The sequence below is a fragment of the Diprion similis genome, chromosome 13 (genome assembly GCF_021155765.1).
Source record: "Diprion similis isolate iyDipSimi1 chromosome 13, iyDipSimi1.1, whole genome shotgun sequence".
NCBI classification, from domain to species: Eukaryota; Metazoa; Arthropoda; class Insecta; order Hymenoptera; family Diprionidae; genus Diprion; species Diprion similis.
The window spans coordinates 9348892-9373659 of NC_060117.1; the positions used below are offsets into that span (position 1 = coordinate 9348892).

Genomic DNA, 24768 nt, shown 5'->3' on the forward strand with positions numbered 1-24768 from the left:
TTATCTATAATTCTTACTTTATTTTATATTATTCATTGATTTATTTCTTCATTCTTCTATGAATATAAATTTGGGACACCAAGCGTTCCACCTTTTTCGGTGCGTTTTATTTATTAAACTACATTTTTGAGTAAGCATTCCCGAGTTTTCTGGTTCCTCATGGTCCCTGAAATATTTCTAGGTAAAAAAAAAAAATACACAACATTTATTCATTCGTTGCAAAAGTAGCACATGTAAGAAAATGATCGAAACTCGTAGTTATTTTCTGCTAATCTACCACGAAAATCCTAACGCCAATTTTGCAGAAACTCAACATCAGAATACACACACAGACACACCAGAAAATTTCACTGAATTATTCCGAATTTTTTTTTCTTGCTGTGTGCCCACCATATCGGATCCACCATTTTGAATTTTAGGATTTCGAGTTCAAATTTGTAATCAGCGACCACAATAAACGAACGATATAAAATTTTATCGAAATGAAATAACATTTTGAATTCTCATCCACCATTTTCAATTTTCGAGTTTCGAGTTCAGTTTTCTAATCAGCGAACCCAAATGGCCATATTTGTAAAATTTTAAGTTAATCGCATGAAAGGAAAACCGTATGCATGAAAAGGTTGATTAGGCAGCGGAACGGAATTTGAAGTAAGTATCCGGTACGTATATGTAAGAAGCTGAGCCAAATGCTGGCCCGAAGATGTAATTATTTAGCTTATTGTTCACGATGTGAGCAGTTTATGAGTCAATAATGGGCAGCATCGTTGGCCACGCTAAAATCCGTCAAAAAACAACCAATTTCTGGGTATCTTGTCTCCAAATCCAGATGAATTCAATTTTTCTGCTGAACTGACCTAAGTGATCGCGAACCTGACGAACGCATCTGCGAATTTCAGGTTTCAATCGTAACTTGATCAAAACTGACGAAAAACCACGGAAATTGGAGTTTTTTTTTTTTTTTTTTTGTCTATTGAGCAAGTGAAACCATTGTACAGGTTTATTTCTGCTTGACAATAATAGCAGTTGCCGAGTAGGTTACAAGACTAAATCTTCAAATCACATTGTTTCAGAAAAATAAGAATATTTTTACAAGCTTCAACATGAGGCTTAGCGATCAACATTTCAATACATAACGGTGGATATATACCTAAGTTACTTAGCTTATACAACAGTGTTTTTCTTTGATCATTGTACAAAATACATTGCCACAAAACGTGGTTAATATTTTCATTTTCTGAGCAGCATGGGCACTTCGGAGAATTCACAATTTTAATTTTAGCTAATGACTCGGCCATATGGTAATGATTTGACCTCGCACGAGTTATGGTAACAATAATTTCTCTTGATAGTTTTTCTACTACAAACCAGGGTTTTATTTTTTCGTTGAAATACAATATGAAATATACAGCGCCTTTTTTACGGCCTTGTTCTTTTATGACTTCGAAAGTTCGAGAGAAAGTAGATTTTTTGAAACTTTCGTTAAAATCAGAGAAGGGAATCTTGATGTAGTCTGTAAGGATTTTGATAGTGGCTTCTTTAGCTAGTTGGTCTGCTTTTTCATTACCTTTGATTCCAACATGCGAAGGTAGCCAAAAAAATTTTAGTTTGTTTTGATCTGTTAATTCAGAATATCTGCAATATTTTTCTTTTATTGTTAAGATATATCGATTAGCATTAGCTTTGTCTTGTGTAGAGAAAAGACTCTCAAGTACGCTTAAAGAATCAGTAAAAATAAATACTTCTTGATTGCCATGCTGAAGCGCAATATCCATAGCAAGATTCAGTGCTATACATTCTGCTGTATAAATTGAAGCGTTATGATTAATAGCTTTGCTTATTTCAATGTTCAAAGAGGGTACTATGCATGCAACGCCAACGTGGCGGTTATCTTGCATTTTACTTCCGTCTGTGTAGATATTTAAACTGTTATGTTCGTTCAAAAATGAATTAAGCACAGCGTTTGGATCACTTGTCTTTTTTAAGAAATCTCCAAGCTGTTTGTCAAAAGGTATTGAAATAAGGTTCACTTTATAGTCAAAGTCGTAGATAGGTAAATGATTTTGCACTTCCGTATGTTCAGTTAATTTAAAAATATTATCAATACACTCAATCAGTAATCTTTTATTTTTTCTACTGCTTATAAAGTAATTTATTTCACCCCACATTAGATTCTTTTTATACGACATGCTTTTAGCAAGGAATCTATAACATAGATAACACGCGCGTTCTCTCATAAAAGGAAGTTTAGATTCTGCTATTAAGATGTTTGTCGGTGTTGTTTTTCTCAATCCAAGAATTATTCTTACTGCTGCACATTGTATTTGTTCAATTTTTGCCATGAGCTTTTTATGTGTTGGAAAATAGATGAAGCTACCATACTCCATTAGCGATCGAACGGAACTTTTGTAAAGAATAAGCAGCGTGTGTGGGTCTGCTCCCCACCACGTTCCACATAGGTATCTAATAATGTTTGCAGAGTTACATTTTGTTTGAATCATATTTATATGATGGCTAAACGACATTGAATAATCAAATATAATTCCCAAAAACCGAACTGTTTCACATGATTTGATTACGTGGTTATTTATTCTAATCTTAGCGTTACCTGGCAAAATTTTCTTATTGTTAAAATGTATTAGGTTTGTTTTATCTGGAGATAGTTCTAAGCCAATAGATAGGAGGTTAGAGTTTAAGATATATGTTGCCGTTTCGAGTGAATTTGTACATTTTTGGAGGGAATTTTTTTTGTGTAGATCGCACTATCTCAACGAATTGCACAATCTCAACATCCTTCGGAAGACCGATCGTTATACTTGATACGTATATGAGGTAGAGGAGCGGACTAAGGACACCTCCTTGTGGGACACCTTTATGTAAAGTTTTTATCTCGTGATCCGAAATGTCTGTATGAAGAATTCTTTCATAAGTTAAGAATTTAACAAATTTAATCAATGATTCAGAGCATTTTATCTCAGCAAGTTTGCTTAGTAAGCAGTCTGATAAAACGTTGGGAAAAGCATTAGATACGTCTAAAAAAGCTGCGAGTACGTTTTGTTTTTCCGATAAGGCTTGGTCTATTTCTAAAGTTAGAAACGCTAAATTATCATAGCAAGATTTAGCTTTACGAAAACCGGATTGTCCTACCGGGATTAGATTATTATGTTCTAACCACCACTGAAGTCTATTTTTACATAACTTTTCAAAGAGTTTACATAAACAAGAAGTCAATGCAATCGGTCTAACCGAGTTACCGTCTGGCTTGTTTATCATATAAATGTACGTATGGATCCACGTGTCAGGAAAATCGCTGCTTTGAAACATTCCATTGTAAATATCCAAGAGAATGAGCTTATATTTAATCGGTAGTTTAGTTAAGATAGTGTAGTCTATGCCATCAAGACCAGGAGACGACTTTATTTTGCACGAGTTTAGTGCTTTGTTGAATTCCTCGAATGTGAAATAATCGTCAAAAAACGAGTTTTTGCTACAAGGAGGAAGCCAATTCGGATCTGTGGCAACCCAGGGTGGGCAAACCTTTTGAATACAAGTAGTACTTTTGTCGTTATAGGTGCTTTTATCCATCATATCCGGTGATTTTGCTTTTATGAAACTGTTATTTAAAATTTTGCATTTATTCCAGACGTAACTTTTGCTCGTTCGAAAGTTGATTGTTTCAGCAAAGTTTCTGAAATGCTCTTTTTTCTTTTTTTTGAACAGTTTTTTAGCTAAGGCACAAATCCTTTTATACTCGATTAAGTCGGTCATACTTCCGCTATATTCCCATTTTCTGAAAGATGCGCGTCTTAAGCGTTTTATTTTGTTACATTCGTAGTCCCACCACGGGACCGGGTTGTTGTTATATTTTTCATTCTTCGTTTTTTTGCGTGGAGTTGATTTTTTAATTGACTCGGTTATAATTTTCGCAAATAATTCATATTTTTTTGAAGGTTGCAAGGTGTCAAAATTTGGAGTAAAAAAGCTTTCAAATTCTTGGTCTAGATTGTTCTCAAATTTTTCCCAATTTGTTTTTAGTGATCTCAGTTTAAAAGTTTTCAGTTGATATAATTGACGACTTGCATCCACTTCTACTTCGATAGGAAAGTGGTCTGATCCGAATGTATCGTTTTTTACATTAACTGAAATTTTGTCTGCTAGAGAAGTAGACGAGAAAACAAGGTCAATATTTGATTTTTTTCTATTGTAGGAATTGATATGAGTAGATGTATTTGAGTTATGTAAAAACAAGTTTTTTAAATTAATGCTGTGGTCCAGTCTGTCACCATTTATGTCATTTTTTAAGCAATTCCATTTGGTGTTATGGGCATTAAAGTCCTCTAAAATTATTGTGTTCTTATTTAAGTCTGTGCATTCAAACACGTCATTCCAACTTGATTGCGACAAAACGTAGTTGGGTATTCTGTAGCAAGCAACAATGTTTATGACGGGATCTACATTTTCTATGCGAATGCCCGCGATTTCTATTTCATCCGATTGCTTAGTGATTTGGCGAAGGCAAGATAAAACTAAATTATTACGTACGAGGAAGAGAATACCTCCTCCTTGTCTATTTGCTCTGTCATGACGGATTGTTTTAAAGCCGCTTATTTTGAATGTTTCGCCTGTATTTAACTAAGTTTCCACACAAACGAATACATCTACATTTCGGAGTATATCAGGAAGTTCGTCTTATGTTGTACTACGCTACGAGCATTCCAGTATAAGATGTTAAGTCTAGAAGAATTTGAATTTGACGAGTTATTATTGTTCATTTTGTTTGTGTATGTATTAGACGTAAGATATTCACGATGGAACGCTTGTTATTCTAGGTATGTTTCGATCGGGGAGGTACAAGTGTAAATATATGCACCTATATACACCTGCTCCTATTGGCATCGAAGCAAGTATTTCAACGTAATCTGCAGTACATGTTTTGTTTTTGATTTTCGCTCGCTTAGATTTTTGAATTTCTTCACAGTTTTTATGCTGCCTAACGTCTCTTCTTTGTTGTACCTGGACCAAGGCTGGAACAGGTGTAGGTCCGAATTTCTTATCCTTGCCATATGTAGAGACTGGTAGCCGAGATTCCACACGTAAGAGAAGGTGTAAATTTTGATGAGGAGTTGAGTGCCTGCTTGTTGTATTTGTATACATAATTTGATTTAAAGTGTTTTATTTATTTAACTTTGAGATGTATTATTTGAACACAAAATGCTAGATTTCACTATCACTTGATTCCATTTCACTTTGAGACATGGCCATATCAAAATTGTGTTGTTTTAGTTTATTTTTGATTTTGGTGAGCTTGGTTTACACCAACGGGACGTTGATAAGGGGATGAATTTGTTCAATTAAGTCAATAATCACTTGTTTGTTGTCAGAGATTTTGGTAAGTTCATTGAAAAGGTTGCCATTTCCATACGAATTTTTATAGCATTGCACAAAGTTAGCGTAGCTGCATGGTATGTTATTTGCCTCAGAAAAAGTAGAGGCGCATGGTAAAAATGCTGAGTCTATTTCCACCATTATGTCTTCAATGCACTTTTCAGTTTTCTTTTTTTTTTATAACTTGTTTTGATTTACTAGGCCTTTTAACTTGAACGTTTGCTAGTTTTTGTGAGTTAGCACTACTCGTTGATGACGAATCGCTAGGTATTGGTCTTTTGAACGAGCCTATTTCTTTCGTAACCAAAGGAGGTGACACCGTTTGTTTTTGTGGTAGCTGAGGAAAAGATTCTTCAGATAGTTGTGACTCAGCTGTGTTGCTTAGAACTTGGTCGGCGGCCGCGCAGCTCTCAGCTTTGTGTCCGATTTTTTTGCACTTGGAACACCTTATCTCGTCGGGTCCAACGTATATAAAAAAAATCAATGTCGTCGTGTTTTAATTTGATCGTGTCTGGTATTTTTGTAGTATCTTCAAGTTTCACGTAGACTTGTCTTCTGTGGCTTTCCACATGCTCGTAAACTGGTTCACTCACAGTCACCTTAATACGCGTGACCGCTGAGCTTCTGTTTACGTTGAGCGAATCAAGAATCTTTTCGAAATATCGGTTAGAAATAGATGGTAAGACATTTGAGAAAATAATACGTTTGTGAGTAGACACTAAAGAACGTATGTATACTTTTTTCCTTTGATTTCGATCGATTCATAAGTACTGGTGAGGCTTTCCACTAGATTTTTACTACTCAGGTGAGGACACATGCAATTTTTTGATACTCTTGACGCACATGAAACATTGTTAGGCTTAACTACTTGACCGACAGCCACCACGTAATCATTTCTTGTTAGATCGTCCACTCATGTCATGATAATAGCTTGTTCGCGAGAGTATCACTTTTCGTCGTTGGCTTTTTCGGCAAAACTATCGGTATCAAAGTCTTTAGTGTTGAACTTTAGTACATTTTTCTGTTTTGTTACATCTTCTAAATGTGTATCAGGATCATAAATGTCTTCTGTGATAGAAGCCATCTTCCATTTTGATGGTGAATCAGCTATGCTTAACAGTTGTATATCACTCGGATAAGCGTAATTCAGGCCGGAGCCCGCACAATGCAAAGAATAGTAAACACTCGGCTTAGCGCTAATATCTCAGAGCGAATTTGAACACGTCTGAACACCACGGTGTCTCGACACGGACCAGCTATCTCGTCTCTGAATCGAGATATCTTCAATTTTTCTGCTGGTCTGACCTGAATGTCTGCGATTCTGGAAAACGCGCATTGCAGATTCGAGGTCTCATGCGTAACTAGGTCAGAACAGTCAGAACCTACGAGAATCAAGGGTTTTTCAGCCAAATACCGACTTTTTTCTGAATTTTCGGTGCGGAGCAGCTAAGTGTCTGGAGCTCTGTCGAACCCACCCGAGAATTTCAGGATCGGTTCATAAACAGTCGAGATTTGTTGAAAAATGTCGAATTTCTGGCTATCTTGTCTCTAAATCAAGATTCCTCAATTTTTCTGCTGGTCTTACCTGAATGTCTGCGATTTCGACAAACGCGCAATGCAATTTGAGGTTTCATCCGTAACTTGGTCAGAACGGTCAGAACCGACGAGAATCGAGGGTTTCTCAGCCAAATACAAACTTTTTTCTGAATTTTTGGTGCGGGGCAGCTAAGTGTCTGGAGCTCTGTCGAACCCACCCGAAAATTCCAGGATCGGTTCATAAACAGCCGAGATTTGTTGAAAAATGTCGAATTTCTGGCTATCTTGTCTCTAAATCAAGATTCCTCAATTTTTCTGCTGGTCTTACCTGAATGTCTGCGATTCCGACAAACGCGCAATGCAATTTGAGGTTTCATCCGTAACTTGGTCAGAACGGTCAGAACCGACGAGAATCGAGGGTTTCTCAGCCAAATACCAACTTTTTTCTGAATTTTTGATGCGGGGCAGCTGAGTGTCTGGAGCTCTGTCGAACCCACCCAAAAATTTCAGGATCGCTTTATAAACAGCCGAGATTTGTTGAAAAATGTCGAATTTCTGGCTATCTTGTCTCGAAATCAAGATTCCTCAATTTTTCTGCTGGTCTTACCTGAATGTCTGCGATTCCGACAAACGCGCATTGCAATTTGAGGTCTCATCCGTAACTTGGTCAGAACGGTCAGAACCGACGAGAATCGAGGGTTTCTCAGCCAAATACCAACTTTTTTCTGAATTTTTGGTGCGGGGCAGCTGAGTGTCTGGAGCCCTGTCGAACCCACCTAAGAATTTCAGGATCGGTTCATGAACAGCCGAGATTTGTTGAAAAATGTCGAATTTCTGGCTATCTTGTCTCTAAATCAAGATTCCTCAATTTTTCTGCTGATCTTACCTAAATGTCTGCGATTCCGACAATCGCGCATTGCAATTTGAGGTCTCATCCGTAACTTGGTCAGAACGATCAGAACCGACGAGAATCGAGGGTTTCTCAGCCAAATACCAACTTTTTTCTGAATTTTTGGTGCGGGGCAGCTGAGTGTCTGGAGCTTTGTCGATCCCAGCCAAAAATTTTAGGATCGGTTTATAAACAGCCGAGATTTGTTTAAAAATGTGGAATTTCTGGCTATCTTGTCTCTAAATCAAGATTCCTCAATTTTTCTGCTGGTCTTACCTGAATGTCTGCGATTCCGACAATCGCGCATTGCAATTTGAGGTCTCATCCGTAACTTGGTCAGAACGATCAGAACCGACGAGAATCGAGGGTTTCTCAGCCAAATACCAACTTTTTTCTGAATTTTTGGTGCGGGGCAGCTGAGTGTCTGGAGCTTTGTCGATCCCAGCCAAAAATTTTAGGATCGGTTTATAAACAGCCGAGATTTGTTTAAAAATGTCGAATTTCTGGCTATCTTGTCTCTAAATCAAGATTCCTCAATTTTTCTGCTGGTCTTACCTGAATGTCTGCGATTCCGACAAACGCGCATTGCAATTTGAGGTCTCATCCGTAACTTGGTCAGAACGGTCAGAACCGACGAGAATCGAGGGTTTCTCAGCCAAATACCAACTTTTTTCTGAATTTTTGGTGCGGGGCAGCTGAGTGTCCGGAGCTCTGTCGAACCCACCCAAAAATTTCAGGATCGGTTCATAAACAGCCGAGATTTGTTGAAAAATGTCGAATTTCTGGCTATCTTGTCTCTAAATCAAGATTCCTCAATTTTTCTGCTGGTCTTACCTGAATGTCTGCGATTCTGACAAACGCGCATTGCAATTTGAGGTTTCATCCGTAACTTGGTCAGAACGGTCAGAACCGACGAGAATCGAGGGTTTCTCGGCCAAATACGAACTTTTTTCTGAATTTTCGGTGCGGGGCAGCCGAGTGTCTGGAGCCCTGTCAAACCCACCCAAAAATTTCAGGATCGGTTCATAAACAGCCGAGATTTGTTGAAAAATGTCGAATTTCTGGCTATCTTGTCTCGAAATCAAGATTCCTCAATTTTTCTGCTGATCTTACCTGAATGTCTGCGATTCCGACAAACGCGCATTGCAATTTGAGGTCTCATCCGTAACTTGGTCAGAACGGTCGGAACCGACGAGAATCGAGGGTTTCTCAGCCAAATACGAACTTTTTTCCTGAATTTTCGGAGCGGGGCAGCCGAGTGTCTGGAGCCCTGTCGAACCCACCCAAAAATTTCAGGATCGGTTCATAAACAGCCGAGATTGGTTGAAAAATGTCGAATTTCTGGCTATCTTGTCTCGAAATCAAGATTCCTCAATTTTTCTGCTGGTCTTACCTGAATGTCTGCGATTCCGACAATCGCGCATTGCAATTTGAGGTCTCATCCGTAACTTGGTCAGAACGATCAGAACCGACGAGAATCGAGGGTTTCTCAGCCAAATACCAACTTTTTTCTGAATTTTTGGTGCGGGGCAGCTGAGTGTCTGGAGCTTTGTCGATCCCAGCCAAAAATTTTAGGATCGGTTCATAAACAGCCGAGATTTGTTTAAAAATGTCGAATTTCTGGCTATCTTGTCTCTAAATCAAGATTCCTCAATTTTTCTGCTGGTCTTACCTGAATGTCTGCGATTCCGACAAACGCGCATTGCAATTTGAGGTCTCATCCGTAACTTGGTCAGAACGGTCAGAACCGACGAGAATCGAGGGTTTCTCAGCCAAATACCAACTTTTTTCTGAATTTTTGGTGCGGGGCAGCTGAGTGTCCGGAGCTCTGTCGAACCCACCCAAAAATTTCAGGATCGGTTCATAAACAGCCGAGATTTGTTGAAAAATGTCGAATTTCTGGCTATCTTGTCTCTAAATCAAGATTCCTCAATTTTTCTGCTGGTCTTACCTGAATGTCTGCGATTCTGACAAACGCGCATTGCAATTTGAGGTTTCATCCGTAACTTGGTCAGAACGGTCAGAACCGACGAGAATCGAGGGTTTCTCGGCCAAATACGAACTTTTTTCTGAATTTTCGGTGCGGGGCAGCCAAGTGTCTGGAGCCCTGTCAAACCCACCCAAAAATTTCAGGATCGGTTCATAAACAGCCGAGATTTGTTGAAAAATGTCGAATTTCTGGCTATCTTGTCTCGAAATCAAGATTCCTCAATTTTTCTGCTGATCTTACCTGAATGTCTGCGATTCCGACAAACGCGCATTGCAATTTGAGGTCTCATCCGTAACTTGGTCAGAACGGTCGGAACCGACGAGAATCGAGGGTTTCTCAGCCAAATACGAACTTTTTTCCTGAATTTTTGGAGCGGGGCAGCCGAGTGTCTGGAGCCCTGTCGAACCCACCCAAAAATTTCAGGATCGGTTCATAAACAGCCGAGATTGGTTGAAAAATGTCGAATTTCTGGCTATCTTGTCTCTAAATCAAGATTCCTCAATTTTTCTGCTGGTCTTACCTGAATGTCTGCGATTCCGACAAACGCGCATTGCAATTTGAGGTCTCATCCGTAACTTGGTCAGAACGGTCAGAACCGACGAGAATCGAGGGTTTCTCAGCCAAATACCAACTTTTTTCTGAATTTTTGGTGCGGGGCAGCTGAGTGTCTGGAGCCCTGACAAACCCACCCAAGAATTTCAGGATCGGTTCATAAACAGCCGAGATTCGTTGAAAAATGTCGAATTTCTGGCTATCTTGTCTCTAAATCAAGATTCCTCGATTTTTCTGCTCGTCTGACCCGAATGTCTGCGATTCCGAAGAACGCGCATTGCAATTCGACGTCTCATCCGTAACTTGGTCAGAACGGTCAGAACCGACAAGAATCGAGGGTATCTCGGCCAAATACTAACTTTTTTCTGAATTTTTGGTGCGGGGCGGCTGAGTGTCTGGAGCCCTGACGAACCCGCCCAAGAATTTCAGGATCGGTTCATAAATAGCCGAGATTCGTTGAAAAATGTCGAATTTCTGGCTATCTCGTCTCGAAATCAAGATTCCTCGATTTTTCTGCTCGTCTGACCCGAATGTCTGCGATTCCGAAGAACGCGCATTGCAATTTGACGTCTCATCCGTAACTTGGTCAGAACGGTCAGAACCGACAAGAATCGAGGGTATCTCGGCCAAATACTAACTTTTTTCTGAATTTTCGGTGCGGGGCAGCTGAGTGTCTGGAGCCCTGACGAACCCACCCAAGAATTTCAGGATCGGTTCATAAATAGCCGAGATTCGTTGAAAAATGTCGAATTTCTGGCTATCTTGTCTCTAAATCAAGATTCTTCAATTTTTCTGCTCGTCTGACCCGCATGTCTGCGATTCCGACGAACGCGCATTGCAATTTGAGGTCTCATCCGCAACTTGGTCAGAACGGTCAGAACCGACAAGAATCGAGGGTATCTCGGCCAAATACTAACTTTTTTCTGAATTTTCGGTGCGGGGCAGCTGAGTGTCTGGAGCCCTGACGAACCCGCCCAAAAATTTCAGGATCGGTTCATAAACAGCCGAGATTGGTTGAAAAATGTCGAATTTCTGGCTATCTTGTCTCTAAATCAAGATTCCTCAATTTTTCTGCTGGTCTTACCTGAATGTCTGCGATTCCGACAAACGCGCATTGCAATTTGAGGTCTCATCCGTAACTTGGTCAGAACGGTCAGAACCGACGAGAATCGAGGGTTTCTCAGCCAAATACCAACTTTTTTCTGAATTTTTGGTGCGGGGCAGCTGAGTGTCCGGAGCTCTGTCGAACCCACCCAAAAATTTCAGGATCGGTTCATAAACAGCCGAGATTTGTTGAAAAATGTCGAATTTCTGGCTATCTTGTCTCTAAATCAAGATTCCTCAATTTTTCTGCTGGTCTTACCTGAATGTCTGCGATTCTGACAAACGCGCATTGCAATTTGAGGTTTCATCCGTAACTTGGTCAGAACGGTCAGAACCGACGAGAATCGAGGGTTTCTCGGCCAAATACGAACTTTTTTCTGAATTTTCGGTGCGGGGCAGCCGAGTGTCTGGAGCCCTGTCAAACCCACCCAAAAATTTCAGGATCGGTTCATAAACAGCCGAGATTTGTTGAAAAATGTCGAATTTCTGGCTATCTTGTCTCGAAATCAAGATTCCTCAATTTTTCTGCTGATCTTACCTGAATGTCTGCGATTCCGACAAACGCGCATTGCAATTTGAGGTCTCATCCGTAACTTGGTCAGAACGGTCGGAACCGACGAGAATCGAGGGTTTCTCAGCCAAATACGAACTTTTTTCCTGAATTTTCGGAGCGGGGCAGCCGAGTGTCTGGAGCCCTGTCGAACCCACCCAAAAATTTCAGGATCGGTTCATAAACAGCCGAGATTGGTTGAAAAATGTCGAATTTCTGGCTATCTTGTCTCGAAATCAAGATTCCTCAATTTTTCTGCTGGTCTTACCTGAATGTCTGCGATTCCGACAATCGCGCATTGCAATTTGAGGTCTCATCCGTAACTTGGTCAGAACGATCAGAACCGACGGGAATCGAGGGTTTCTCAGCCAAATACCAACTTTTTTCTGAATTTTTGGTGCGGGGCAGCTGAGTGTCTGGAGCTTTGTCGATCCCAGCCAAAAATTTTAGGATCGGTTTATAAACAGCCGAGATTTGTTTAAAAATGTCGAATTTCTGGCTATCTTGTCTCTAAATCAAGATTCCTCAATTTTTCTGCTGGTCTTACCTGAATGTCTGCGATTCCGACAAACGCGCATTGCAATTTGAGGTCTCATCCGTAACTTGGTCAGAACGGTCAGAACCGACGAGAATCGAGGGTTTCTCAGCCAAATACCAACTTTTTTCTGAATTTTTGGTGCGGGGCAGCTGAGTGTCCGGAGCTCTGTCGAACCCACCCAAAAATTTCAGGATCGGTTCATAAACAGCCGAGATTTGTTGAAAAATGTCGAATTTCTGGCTATCTTGTCTCTAAATCAAGATTCCTCAATTTTTCTGCTGGTCTTACCTGAATGTCTGCGATTCTGACAAACGCGCATTGCAATTTGAGGTTTCATCCGTAACTTGGTCAGAACGGTCAGAACCGACGAGAATCGAGGGTTTCTCGGCCAAATACGAACTTTTTTCTGAATTTTCGGTGCGGGGCAGCCAAGTGTCTGGAGCCCTGTCAAACCCACCCAAAAATTTCAGGATCGGTTCATAAACAGCCGAGATTTGTTGAAAAATGTCGAATTTCTGGCTATCTTGTCTCGAAATCAAGATTCCTCAATTTTTCTGCTGATCTTACCTGAATGTCTGCGATTCCGACAAACGCGCATTGCAATTTGAGGTCTCATCCGTAACTTGGTCAGAACGGTCGGAACCGACGAGAATCGAGGGTTTCTCAGCCAAATACGAACTTTTTTCCTGAATTTTTGGAGCGGGGCAGCCGAGTGTCTGGAGCCCTGTCGAACCCACCCAAAAATTTCAGGATCGGTTCATAAACAGCCGAGATTGGTTGAAAAATGTCGAATTTCTGGCTATCTTGTCTCTAAGTCAAGATTCCTCAATTTTTCTGCTGGTCTTACCTGAATGTCTGCGATTCCGACAAACGCGCATTGCAATTTGAGGTCTCATCCGTAACTTGGTCAGAACGGTCAGAACCGACGAGAATCGAGGGTTTCTCAGCCAAATACCAACTTTTTTCTGAATTTTTGGTGCGGGGCAGCTGAGTGTCTGGAGCCCTGACAAACACACCCAAGAATTTCAGGATCGGTTCATAAACAGCCGAGATTCGTTGAAAAATGTCGAATTTCTGGCTATCTTGTCTCTAAATCAAGATTCCTCGATTTTTCTGCTCGTCTGACCCGAATGTCTGCGATTCCGAAGAACGCGCATTGCAATTCGACGTCTCATCCGTAACTTGGTCAGAACGGTCAGAACCGACAAGAATCGAGGGTATCTCGGCCAAATACTAACTTTTTTCTGAATTTTTGGTGCGGGGCGGCTGAGTGTCTGGAGCCCTGACGAACCCGCCCAAGAATTTCAGGATCGGTTCATAAATAGCCGAGATTCGTTGAAAAATGTCGAATTTCTGGCTATCTCGTCTCGAAATCAAGATTCCTCGATTTTTCTGCTCGTCTGACCCGAATGTCTGCGATTCCAAAGAACGCGCATTGCAATTTGACGTCTCATCCGTAACTTGGTCAGAACGGTCAGAACCGACAAGAATCGAGGGTATCTCGGCCAAATACTAACTTTTTTCTGAATTTTCGGTGCGGGGCGGCTGAGTGTCTGGAGCCCTGACGAACCCACCCAAGAATTTCAGGATCGGTTCATAAATAGCCGAGATTCGTTGAAAGATGTCAAATTTCTGGCTATCTTGTCTCTAAATCAAGATTCCTTAATTTTTCTGCTCGTCTGACCCGAATGTCTGCGATTCCGAAGAACGCGCATTGCAATTCGACGTCTCATCCGTAACTTGGTCAGAACGGTCAGAACCGACAAGAATCGAGGGTATCTCGGCCAAATACTAACTTTTTTCTGAATTTTCGGTGCGGGGCAGCTGAGTGTCTGGAGCCCTGACGAACCCACCCAAGAATTTCAGGATCGGTTCATAAATAGCCGAGATTCGTTGAAAAATGTCGAATTTCTGGCTATCTTGTCTCTAAATCAAGATTCTTCAATTTTTCTGCTCGTCTGACCCGCATGTCTGCGATTCCGACGAACGCGCATTGCAATTTGAGGTCTCATCCGCAACTTGGTCAGAACGGTCAGAACCGACGAGAATCGAGGGTTTCTCGGCCAAATACGAACTTTTTTCTGAATTTTCGGTGCGGGGCAGCCGAGTGTCTGGAGCCCTGTCAAACCCACCCAAAAATTTCAGGATCGGTTCATAAACAGCCGAGATTTGTTGAAAAATGTCGAATTTCTGGCTATCTTGTCTCGAAATCAAGATTCCTCAATTTTTCTGCTGATCTTACCTGAATGTCTGCGATTCCGACAAACGCGCATTGCAATTTGAGGTCTCATCCGTAACTTGGTCAGAACGGTCGGAACCGACGAGAATCGAGGGTTTCTCAGCCAAATACGAACTTTTTTCCTGAATTTTCGGAGCGGGGCAGCCGAGTGTCTGGAGCCCTGTCGAACCCACCCAAAAATTTCAGGATCGGTTCATAAACAGCCGAGATTGGTTGAAAAATGTCGAATTTCTGGCTATCTTGTCTCGAAATCAAGATTCCTCAATTTTTCTGCTGGTCTTACCTGAATGTCTGCGATTCCGACAATCGCGCATTGCAATTTGAGGTCTCATCCGTAACTTGGTCAGAACGATCAGAACCGACGGGAATCGAGGGTTTCTCAGCCAAATACCAACTTTTTTCTGAATTTTTGGTGCGGGGCAGCTGAGTGTCTGGAGCTTTGTCGATCCCAGCCAAAAATTTTAGGATCGGTTTATAAACAGCCGAGATTTGTTTAAAAATGTCGAATTTCTGGCTATCTTGTCTCTAAATCAAGATTCCTCAATTTTTCTGCTGGTCTTACCTGAATGTCTGCGATTCCGACAAACGCGCATTGCAATTTGAGGTCTCATCCGTAACTTGGTCAGAACGGTCAGAACCGACGAGAATCGAGGGTTTCTCAGCCAAATACCAACTTTTTTCTGAATTTTTGGTGCGGGGCAGCTGAGTGTCCGGAGCTCTGTCGAACCCACCCAAAAATTTCAGGATCGGTTCATAAACAGCCGAGATTTGTTGAAAAATGTCGAATTTCTGGCTATCTTGTCTCTAAATCAAGATTCCTCAATTTTTCTGCTGGTCTTACCTGAATGTCTGCGATTCTGACAAACGCGCATTGCAATTTGAGGTTTCATCCGTAACTTGGTCAGAACGGTCAGAACCGACGAGAATCGAGGGTTTCTCGGCCAAATACGAACTTTTTTCTGAATTTTCGGTGCGGGGCAGCCAAGTGTCTGGAGCCCTGTCAAACCCACCCAAAAATTTCAGGATCGGTTCATAAACAGCCGAGATTTGTTGAAAAATGTCGAATTTCTGGCTATCTTGTCTCGAAATCAAGATTCCTCAATTTTTCTGCTGATCTTACCTGAATGTCTGCGATTCCGACAAACGCGCATTGCAATTTGAGGTCTCATCCGTAACTTGGTCAGAACGGTCGGAACCGACGAGAATCGAGGGTTTCTCAGCCAAATACGAACTTTTTTCCTGAATTTTTGGAGCGGGGCAGCCGAGTGTCTGGAGCCCTGTCGAACCCACCCAAAAATTTCAGGATCGGTTCATAAACAGCCGAGATTGGTTGAAAAATGTCGAATTTCTGGCTATCTTGTCTCTAAATCAAGATTCCTCAATTTTTCTGCTGGTCTTACCTGAATGTCTGCGATTCCGACAAACGCGCATTGCAATTTGAGGTCTCATCCGTAACTTGGTCAGAACGGTCAGAACCGACGAGAATCGAGGGTTTCTCAGCCAAATACCAACTTTTTTCTGAATTTTTGGTGCGGGGCAGCTGAGTGTCTGGAGCCCTGACAAACACACCCAAGAATTTCAGGATCGGTTCATAAACAGCCGAGATTCGTTGAAAAATGTCGAATTTCTGGCTATCTTGTCTCTAAATCAAGATTCCTCGATTTTTCTGCTCGTCTGACCCGAATGTCTGCGATTCCGAAGAACGCGCATTGCAATTCGACGTCTCATCCGTAACTTGGTCAGAACGGTCAGAACCGACAAGAATCGAGGGTATCTCGGCCAAATACTAACTTTTTTCTGAATTTTTGGTGCGGGGCGGCTGAGTGTCTGGAGCCCTGACGAACCCGCCCAAGAATTTCAGGATCGGTTCATAAATAGCCGAGATTCGTTGAAAAATGTCGAATTTCTGGCTATCTCGTCTCGAAATCAAGATTCCTCGATTTTTCTGCTCGTCTGACCCGAATGTCTGCGATTCCAAAGAACGCGCATTGCAATTTGACGTCTCATCCGTAACTTGGTCAGAACGGTCAGAACCGACAAGAATCGAGGGTATCTCGGCCAAATACTAACTTTTTTCTGAATTTTCGGTGCGGGGCGGCTGAGTGTCTGGAGCCCTGACGAACCCACCCAAGAATTTCAGGATCGGTTCATAAATAGCCGAGATTCGTTGAAAGATGTCAAATTTCTGGCTATCTTGTCTCTAAATCAAGATTCCTTAATTTTTCTGCTCGTCTGACCCGAATGTCTGCGATTCCGAAGAACGCGCATTGCAATTCGACGTCTCATCCGTAACTTGGTCAGAACGGTCAGAACCGACAAGAATCGAGGGTATCTCGGCCAAATACTAACTTTTTTCTGAATTTTCGGTGCGGGGCAGCTGAGTGTCTGGAGCCCTGACGAACCCACCCAAGAATTTCAGGATCGGTTCATAAATAGCCGAGATTCGTTGAAAAATGTCGAATTTCTGGCTATCTTGTCTCTAAATCAAGATTCTTCAATTTTTCTGCTCGTCTGACCCGCATGTCTGCGATTCCGACGAACGCGCATTGCAATTTGAGGTCTCATCCGCAACTTGGTCAGAACGGTCAGAACCGACAAGAATCGAGGGTATCTCGGCCAAATACTAACTTTTTTCTGAATTTTCGGTGCGGGGCAGCTGAGTGTCTGGAGCCCTGACGAACCCGCCCAAGAATTTCAGGATCGGTTCATAAATAGCCGAGATTCGTTGAAAAATGTCGAATTTCTGGCTATCTCGTCTCGAAATCAAGATTCCTCGATTTTTCTGCTCGTCTGACCCGAATGCCTGCGATTCCGAAGAACGCGCATTGCAATTCGACGTCTCATCCGTAACTTGGTCAGAACGGTCAGAACCGACAAGAATCGAGGGTATCTCGGCCGAATACTAACTTTTTTCCGAATTTTCGGTGCGTGGCAGCTGAGTGTCTGGAGCCCTCACAAACCCACCCAAGAATTTCAGGATCGGTTCATAAATAGCCGAGATTCGTTGAAAAATGTCGAATTTCTGGCTATCTTGTCTCTAAATCAAGATTCCTCAATTTTTCTGCTGGTCTTACCTGAATGTCTGCGATTCCGACAATCGCGCATTGCAATTTGAGGTCTCATCCGTAACTTGGTCAGAACGATCAGAACCGACGAGAATCGAGGGTTTCTCAGCCAAATACCAACTTTTTTCTGAATTTTTGGTGCGGGGCAGCTGAGTGTCTGGAGCTTTGTCGATCCCAGCCAAAAATTTTAGGATCGGTTTATAAACAGCCGAGATTTGTTTAAAAATGTCGAATTTCTGGCTATCTTGTCTCTAAATCAAGATTCCTCAATTTTTCTGCTGGTCTTACCTGAATGTCTGCGATTCCGACAAACGCGCATTGCAATTTGAGGTCTCATCCGTAACTTGGTCAGAACGGTCAGAACCGACGAGAATCGAGGGTTTCTCAGCCAAATACCAACTTTTTTCTGAATTTTTGGTGCGGGGCAGCTGAGTGTCCGGAGCTCTGTCGAACCCACCCAAAAATTTCAGGATCGGTTCATAAACAGCCGAGATTTGTTGAAAAATGTCGAATTTCTGGCTATCTTGTCTCTAAATCAAGATTCCTCAATTTTTCTGCTGGTCTTACCTGAATGTCTGCGATTCTGACAAACGCGCATTGCAATTTGAGGTTTCATCCGTAACTTGGTCAGAACGGTCAGAACCGACGAGAATCGAGGGTTTCTCGGCCAAATACGAACTTTTTTCTGAATTTTCGGTGCGGGGCAGCCAAGTGTCTGGAGCCCTGTCAAACCCACCCGAAAATTTCAGGATCGGTTCATAAACAGCCGAGATTTGTTGAAAAATGTCGAATTTCTGGCTATCTTGTCTCGAAATCAAGATTCCTCAATTTTTCTGCTGATCTTACCTGAATGTCTGCGATTCCGACAAACGCGCATTGCAATTTGAGGTCTCATCCGTAACTTGGTCAGAACGGTCGGAACCGACGAGGATCGAGGGTTTCTCAGCCAAATACGAACTTTTTTCCTGAATTTTTGGAGCGGGGCAGCCGAGTGTCTGGAGCCCTGTCGAACCCACCCAAAAATTTCAGGATCGGTTCATAAACAGCCGAGATTGGTTGAAAAATGTCGAATTTCTGGCTATCTTGTCTCTAAATCAAGATTCCTCAATTTTTCTGCTGGTCTTACCTGAATGTCTGCGATTCCGACAAACGCGCATTGCAATTTGAGGTCTCATCCGTAACTTGGTCAGAACGGTCAGAACCGACGAGAATCGAGGGTTTCTCAGCCAAATACCAACTTTTTTCTGAATTTTTGGTGCGGGGCAGCTGAGTGTCTGGAGCCCTGACAAACCCACCCAAGAATTTCAGGATCGGTTCATAAACAGCCGAGATTCGTTGAAAAATGTCGAATTTCTGGCTATCTTGTCTCTAAATCAAGATTCCTCGATTTTTCTGCTCGTCTGACCCGAATGTCTGCGATTCCGAAGAACGCGCATTGCAATTCGACGTCTCATCCGTAACTTGGTCAGAACGGTCAGAACCGACAAGAATCGAGGGTATCTCGGCCAAATACTAACTTTTTTCTGAATTTTTGGTGCGGGGCGGCTGAGTGTCTGGAGCCCTGACGAACCCGCCCAAGAATTTCAGGATCGGTTCATAAATAGCCGAGATTCGTTGAAAAATGTCGAATTTCTGGCTATCTCGTCTCGAAATCAAGATTCCTCGATTTTTCTGCTCGTCTGACCCGAATGTCTGCGATTCCGAAGAACGCGCATTGCAATTTGACGTCTCATCCGTAACTTGGTCAGAACGGTCAGAACCGACAAGAATCGAGGGTATCTCGGCCAAATACTAACTTTTTTCTGAATTTTCGGTGCGGGGCGGCTGAGTGTCTGGAGCCCTGACGAACCCACCCAAGAATTTCAGGATCGGTTCATAAATAGCCGAGATTCGTTGAAAGATGTCAAATTTCTGGCTATCTTGTCTCTAAATCAAGATTCCTTAATTTTTCTGCTCGTCTGACCCGAATGTCTGCGATTCCGAAGAACGCGCATTGCAATTCGACGTCTCATCCGTAACTTGGTCAGAACGGTCAGAACCGACAAGAATCGAGGGTATCTCGGCCAAATACTAACTTTTTTCTGAATTTTCGGTGCGGGGCAGCTGAGTGTCTGGAGCCCTGACGAACCCACCCAAGAATTTCAGGATCGGTTCATAAATAGCCGAGATTCGTTGAAAAATGTCGAATTTCTGGCTATCTTGTCTCTAAATCAAGATTCTTCAATTTTTCTGCTCGTCTGACCCGCATGTCTGCGATTCCGACGAACGCGCATTGCAATTTGAGGTCTCATCCGCAACTTGGTCAGAACGGTCAGAACCGACAAGAATCGAGGGTATCTCGGCCAAATACTAACTTTTTTCTGAATTTTCGGTGCGGGGCAGCTGAGTGTCTGGAGCCCTGACGAACCCGCCCAAGAACTTCAGGATCGGTTCATAAATAGCCGAGATTCGTTGAAAAATGTCGAATTTCTGGCTATCTCGTCTCGAAATCAAGATTCCTCGATTTTTCTGCTCGTCTGACCCGAATGCCTGCGATTCCGAAGAACGCGCATTGCAATTCGACGTCTCATCCGTAACTTGGTCAGAACGGTCAGAACCGACAAGAATCGAGGGTATCTCGGCCGAATACTAACTTTTTTCCGAATTTTCGGTGCGTGGCAGCTGAGTGTCTGGAGCCCTCACAAACCCACCCAAGAATTTCAGGATCGGTTCATAAATAGCCGAGATTCGTTGAAAAATGTCGAATTTCTGGCTATCTTGTCTCTAAATCAAGATTCCTCAATTTTTCTGCTCGTCTGACCCGCATGTCTGCGATTCCGACGAACGCGCATTGCAATTCGAGGTCTCATCCGCAACTTGGTCAGAACGGTCAGAACCGACAAGAATCGAGGGTATCTCGGCCAAATACTAACTTTTTTCTGAATTTTCGGTGCGGGGCAGCTGAGTGTCTGGAGCCCTGACGAACCCGCCCAAGAATTTCAGGATCGGTTCATAAATAGCCGAGATTCGTTGAAAAATGTCAAATTTCTGGCTATCTTGTCTCTAAATCAAGATTCCTTAATTTTTCTGCTCGTCTGACCCGAATGTCTGCGATTCCGAAGAACGCGCATTGCAATTCGACGTCTCATCCGTAACTTGGTCAGAACGGTCAGAACCGACAAGAATCGAGGGTATCTCGGCCAAATACTAACTTTTTTCTGAATTTTCGGTGCGGGGCAGCTGAGTGTCTGGAGCCCTGACGAACCCACCCAAGAATTTCAGGATCGGTTCATAAATAGCCGAGATTCGTTGAAAAATGTCGAATTTCTGGCTATCTTGTCTCTAAATCAAGATTCTTCAATTTTTCTGCTCGTCTGACCCGCATGTCTGCGATTCCGACGAACGCGCATTGCAATTTGAGGTCTCATCCGCAACTTGGTCAGAACGGTCAGAACCGACAAGAATCGAGGGTATCTCGGCCAAATACTAACTTTTTTCTGAATTTTCGGTGCGGGGCAGCTGAGTGTCTGGAGCCCTGACGAACCCGCCCAAGAATTTCAGGATCGGTTCATAAATAGCCGAGATTCGTTGAAAAATGTCGAATTTCTGGCTATCTCGTCTCGAAATCAAGATTCCTCGATTTTTCTGCTCGTCTGACCCGAATGCCTGCGATTCCGAAGAACGCGCATTGCAATTCGACGTCTCATCCGTAACTTGGTCAGAACGGTCAGAACCGACAAGAATCGAGGGTATCTCGGCCGAATACTAACTTTTTTCCGAATTTTCGGTGCGTGGCAGCTGAGTGTCTGGAGCCCTCACAAACCCACCCAAGAATTTCAGGATCGGTTCATAAATAGCCGAGATTCGTTGAAAAATGTCGAATTTCTGGCTATCTTGTCTCTAAATCAAGATTCCTCAATTTTTCTGCTCGTCTGACCCGCATGTCTGCGATTCCGACGAACGCGCATTGCAATTCGAGGTCTCATCCGCAACTTGGTCAGAACGGTCAGAACCGACAAGAATCGAGGGTATCTCGGCCAAATACTAACTTTTTTCTGAATTTTCGGTGCGGGGCAGCTGAGTGTCTGGAGCCCTGACGAACCCGCCCAAGAATTTCAGGATCGGTTCATAAATAGCCGAGATTCGTTGAAAAATGTCGAATTTCTGGCTATCTCGTCTCGAAATCAAGATTCCTCGATTTTTCTGCTCGTCTGACCCGAATGCCTGCGATTCCGAAGAACGCGCATTGCAATTCGACGTCTCATCCGTAACTTGGTCAGAACGGTCAGAACCGACAAGAATCGAGGGTATCTCGGCCAAATACTAACTTTTTTCTGAATTTTCGGTGCGGGGCAGCTGAGTGTCTGGAGCCCTGACGAACCCACCCAAGAATTTCAGGATCGGTTCATAAATAGCCGAGATTCGTTGAAAAATGTCGAATTTCTGGCTATCTTGTCTCTAAATCAAGATTCTTCAATTTTTCTGCTCGTCTGACCCGCATGTCTGCGATTCCGACGAACGCGCATTGCAATTTGAGGTCTCATCCGCAACTTGGTCAGAACGGTCAGAACCGACAAGAATCGAGGGTATCTCGGCCAAATACTAACTTTTTTCTGAATTTTCGGTGCGGGGCAGCTGAGTGTCTGGAGCCCTGACGAACCCGCCCAAGAATTTCAGGATCGGTTCATAAATAGCCGAGATTCGTTGAAAAATGTCGAATTTCTGGCTATCTCGTCTCGAAATCAAGATTCCTCGATTTTTCTGCTCGTCTGACCCGAATGCCTGCGATTCCGAAGAACGCGCATTGCAATTCGACGTCTCATCCGTAACTTGGTCAGAACGGTCAGAACCGACAAGAATCGAGGGTATCTCGGCCGAATACTAACTTTTTTCCGAATTTTCGGTGCGTGGCAGCTGAGTGTCTGGAGCCCTCACAAACCCACCCAAGAATTTCAGGATCGGTTCATAAATAGCCGAGATTCGTTGAAAAATGTCGAATTTCTGGCTATCTTGTCTCTAAATCAAGATTCCTCAATTTTTCTGCTCGTCTGACCCGCATGTCTGCGATTCCGACGAACGCGCATTGCAATTCGAGGTCTCATCCGCAACTTGGTCAGAACGGTCAGAACCGACAAGAATCGAGGGTATCTCGGCCAAATACTAACTTTTTTCTGAATTTTCGGTGCGGGGCAGCTGAGTGTCTGGAGCCCTGACAAACCCACCCAAGAATTTCAGGATCGGTTCATAAATAGCCGAGATTCGTTGAAAAATGTCGAATTTCTGGCTATCTTGTCTCGAAATCAAGATTCCTCAATTTTTCTGCTCGTCTGACCCGAATGTCTGCGATTCCGAAGAACGCGCATTGCAATTCGACGTCTCATCCGTCACTTGGTCAGAACGGTCAGAACCGACAAGAATCAAGGGTATCTCGGCCAAATACTAACTTTTTTCTGAATTTTCGGTGCGGGGCAGCTGAGTGTCTTGAGCCCTGACGAACCCACCCAAGAATTTCAGGATCGGTTCATAAATAGCCGAGATTCGTTGAAAAATGTCGAATTTCTGGCTATCTTGTCTCTAAATCAAGATTCCTCAATTTTTCTGCTCGTCTGACCCGAATGTCTGCGAATCCGAAGAACGCGCATTGCAATTCGACGTCACATCCGTAACTTGGTCAGAACGGTCAGAACGGACAAGAATCGAGGGTATCTCGGCCAAATACTAACTTTTTTCTGAATTTTCGGTGCGGGGCGGCTGAGTGTCTGGAGCCCTGACGAACCCACCCAAGAATTTCAGGATCGGTTCATAAATAGCCGAGATTCGTTGAAAGATGTCAAATTTCTGGCTATCTTGTCTCTAAATCAAGATTCCTTAATTTTTCTGCTCGTCTGACCCGAATGTCTGCGATTCCGAAGAACGCGCATTGCAATTCGACGTCTCATCCGTAACTTGGTCAGAACGGTCAGAACCGACAAGAATCGAGGGTATCTCGGCCAAATACTAACTTTTTTCTGAATTTTCGGTGCGGGGCAGCTGAGTGTCTGGAGCCCTGACGAACCCACCCAAGAATTTCAGGATCGGTTCATAAATAGCCGAGATTCGTTGAAAAATGTCGAATTTCTGGCTATCTTGTCTCTAAATCAAGATTCTTCAATTTTTCTGCTCGTCTGACCCGCATGTCTGCGATTCCGACGAACGCGCATTGCAATTTGAGGTCTCATCCGCAACTTGGTCAGAACGGTCAGAACCGACAAGAATCAAGGGTATCTCGGCCAAATACTAACTTTTTTCTGAATTTTCGGTGCGGGGCAGCTGAGTGTCTGGAGCCCTGACGAACCCGCCCAAGAATTTCAGGATCGGTTCATAAATAGCCGAGATTCGTTGAAAAATGTCGAATTTCTGGCTATCTCGTCTCGAAATCAAGATTCCTCGATTTTTCTGCTCGTCTGACCCGAATGCCTGCGATTCCGAAGAACGCGCATTGCAATTCGACGTCTCATCCGTAACTTGGTCAGAACGGTCAGAACCGACAAGAATCGAGGGTATCTCGGCCGAATACTAACTTTTTTCCGAATTTTCGGTGCGTGGCAGCTGAGTGTCTGGAGCCCTCACAAACCCACCCAAGAATTTCAGGATCGGTTCATAAATAGCCGAGATTCGTTGAAAAATGTCGAATTTCTGGCTATCTTGTCTCTAAATCAAGATTCCTCAATTTTTCTGCTCGTCTGACCCGCATGTCTGCGATTCCGACGAACGCGCATTGCAATTCGAGGTCTCATCCGCAACTTGGTCAGAACGGTCAGAACCGACAAGAATCGAGGGTATCTCGGCCAAATACTAACTTTTTTCTGAATTTTCGGTGCGGGGCAGCTGAGTGTCTGGAGCCCTGACAAACCCACCCAAGAATTTCAGGATCGGTTCATAAATAGCCGAGATTCGTTGAA

General features: G+C 43.0%; 1 protein-coding gene across 1 annotated transcript; it reads right to left on the reverse strand.

The window, feature by feature from the left end:
• Positions 1–627: 627 nt before the first annotated feature.
• LOC124413847 lies at positions 628–5256 on the reverse strand. The gene is made up of 7 exons (XM_046894633.1): positions 5232–5256; positions 5014–5131; positions 4663–4734; positions 4081–4576; positions 2709–3873; positions 1568–2608; positions 628–692 (listed from the first exon to the last, which is right to left on the reverse strand). The coding sequence occupies exons 1-7, from the start codon at positions 5254–5256 to the stop codon at positions 628–630; spliced, it is 2982 nt and encodes a 993-aa protein (XP_046750589.1).
• Positions 5257–24768: the final 19512 nt, after the last annotated feature.

Excerpts from the sequence above, each read along its gene's own strand:
- LOC124413847 (XM_046894633.1), bottom strand. The coding sequence starts at position 5,256 with ATGTCTCAAAGTGAAATGGAATCAA. Across the intron at positions 5,132-5,231 it reads TCAAAGTGAAATGGAATCAA|GCACTCAACTCCTCATCAAA; the intron begins GTGATAGTGAAA and ends TACAACAAGCAG. Across the intron at positions 693-1,567 it reads TTCGCATGTTGGAATCAAAG|CATTTGGCTCAGCTTCTTAC; the intron begins GTAATGAAAAAG and ends TCTTCGGGCCAG.